Raw genomic sequence first — 1,875 nt, 5'->3', positions numbered from 1 at the left:
CTCTTTGGCTTCTTCACCTTCTATGCTAATTTTGATTTTGCCGGTAGTGTCATATCTGTCCGGAAAGGCTGTGCACTCCCAATCACTGATTTCCTCAGCCAAAATAAAGCGGAGGAGGCAATGCAGGAGGAAAAACCCACCAAGACCCAACCCCACAGCCCCAAACTGGCCCACTGAATCTCTTAGACCCCTTTGAACTCTCCCATAACGTAGCTGGAAACATGACCGAACGCTCTCATCGCAGCTTTCAGAGAGAGTGCCAGGACGCTGACAAGTACTGCCGCAGCCTGCAGTACCAGCGCAAATCCATCAAGGGGAAATCATGGGGGCTGGTGCGCTTGTTTACCCCCCATGGGGATGCCCCGCGGGCCAAAACAGAGCAGCTGACCATCAGCATCTCCCTCAAGTTAGCGTCGCTACCCGAAACGCTGAGGAATGAGCTGCACATGGCGGGAGATGGTTTCCGTTTGCTGTGGTTTCAGAAGGTCTGCTCTGCCGTGGACGGAGTCTTTAAAAATGTTCTCAGGTGTGACATCGCTCCCTCCACAGACGCCGTCTTCGGTCAGGATTCAGTGGTCGATGCCGCCGGGGAAATGGAAACGTCCCTCAACACGTCAACAAACGACAGCTTTGACAGCTCTGAATCCCAAGATACGGCTGTGGTCGGTGCCAAGAGGCGGCTGTCCTCTGGCAGCGAAGCATCTGCGTCGCCTCAAGGCAAAAAACCAAGAATGACCAAAATGCGAAAGCCCGAACTCCCTCACTGGATCTGCGCGCACAAGCACATGGTGTGGGCCGGCCGGAGGAGAGTGAGGAGGGAGCTGATCAAAGATACTGACTGCACGCCGGAGGGCAGCTGCATGGAGCTGGAGACGCAGGTCACAGATCACATCATCGAGAAAGAGCCCGAGCTCAAGGAGAACCTGGAGTTCAAGGTGCAGCCGCAGATGGTGGGCGAGACGGAGAGCACGAAGACGGTGCTGACGTTTGAGCCAACCAGCGACAAGACGGGAGTGTTTCACGACTTATTTCACTTCCTGGAAATCTTCTTACCTAAGATGGTAGAGACACTGCTCGAGAAAGAAGCAAGTGGAGCGTAAAACAAGACATGTTTAGGATGTGTCTCCAATTTAAGTCTAAGAATGTTCTTTATTTGTTTTGAATCAATTTAATGCTATGAATATTAACCCTTAAGAGAGATGAAAGAGTATTATGTGGCTTTTCGTTGGCACTTAAGTTGGCTATTTTATTTGTGAATGTGGGCTTCTTCAGAAAATCAAGTTTGTAATATTTTCCTATATATTTGTACTTTTTTGCGTTTAGTATAAGATATCCTGACTGAGCCCTACTTTTATGTTTGACACGTGGCTTGTTTTTTGTGCAGTTCTGTACAAAAATAATTATCTTAAATGATAAATCTTTAAAAGGATATTCAGTGGCTGACATTTGATGCTGTCTTCAAATGAATAAAAAAATATTTGTATAACGCCACCTTCAGTAATGCGTCCATTTATTTTCACACTATCTTTAAACAGTATTTTTCCATAAAGAATCAGTAATTGAGCTGTTCTTAGATCCACCTCGAGCCAGAAGGGGGCCATTAAGTGAAGCTCAGGTCTTTGCTCATATGCCCGAGACAGACGAGAGTAATTACTCATGCAGGCAGACCGCTTTATTACAGCAGGATGAGGAGCCGAGGGAGGCGCAGGGCTCCCTTGTGCTGATTAACATCATTCATCTCGCTTTTAAAGGGAAATGGAGATGGCCACAGGTTAGATGTGGGCCTGTGGAGACGGCTGTGATGATGAAGATGTTTGAGACGGCTTACAACATGTTGTGCAGGATTGCTTTACAACTGGGATGTTTGTTCTGGCC

The 1,875-nt window shown here is 47.7% G+C and overlaps 1 protein-coding gene across 1 annotated transcript in view; it reads left to right on the top strand.

Moving 5' to 3' along the window:
- Nucleotides 1-1,491, top strand: part of tut1 (terminal uridylyl transferase 1, U6 snRNA-specific) — a 6,529-nt gene extending 5,038 nt beyond the window's left edge. Inside the window, 2 exon segments of the mRNA XM_079658458.1 lie at nucleotides 2-166; nucleotides 169-1,491. Coding sequence (XP_079514584.1) covers nucleotides 2-166; nucleotides 169-1,100 — 1,097 coding nt within the window. The 3' untranslated portion in view covers nucleotides 1,101-1,491.
- Nucleotides 1,492-1,875: the final 384 nt, after the last annotated feature.

Source organism: Notothenia rossii, assembly GCF_949606895.1.
Source record: "Notothenia rossii genome assembly, chromosome: 11".
NCBI lineage: Eukaryota > Metazoa > Chordata > Actinopteri > Perciformes > Nototheniidae > Notothenia > Notothenia rossii.
This window is presented reverse-complemented; position numbering and strand designations above follow the sequence as displayed.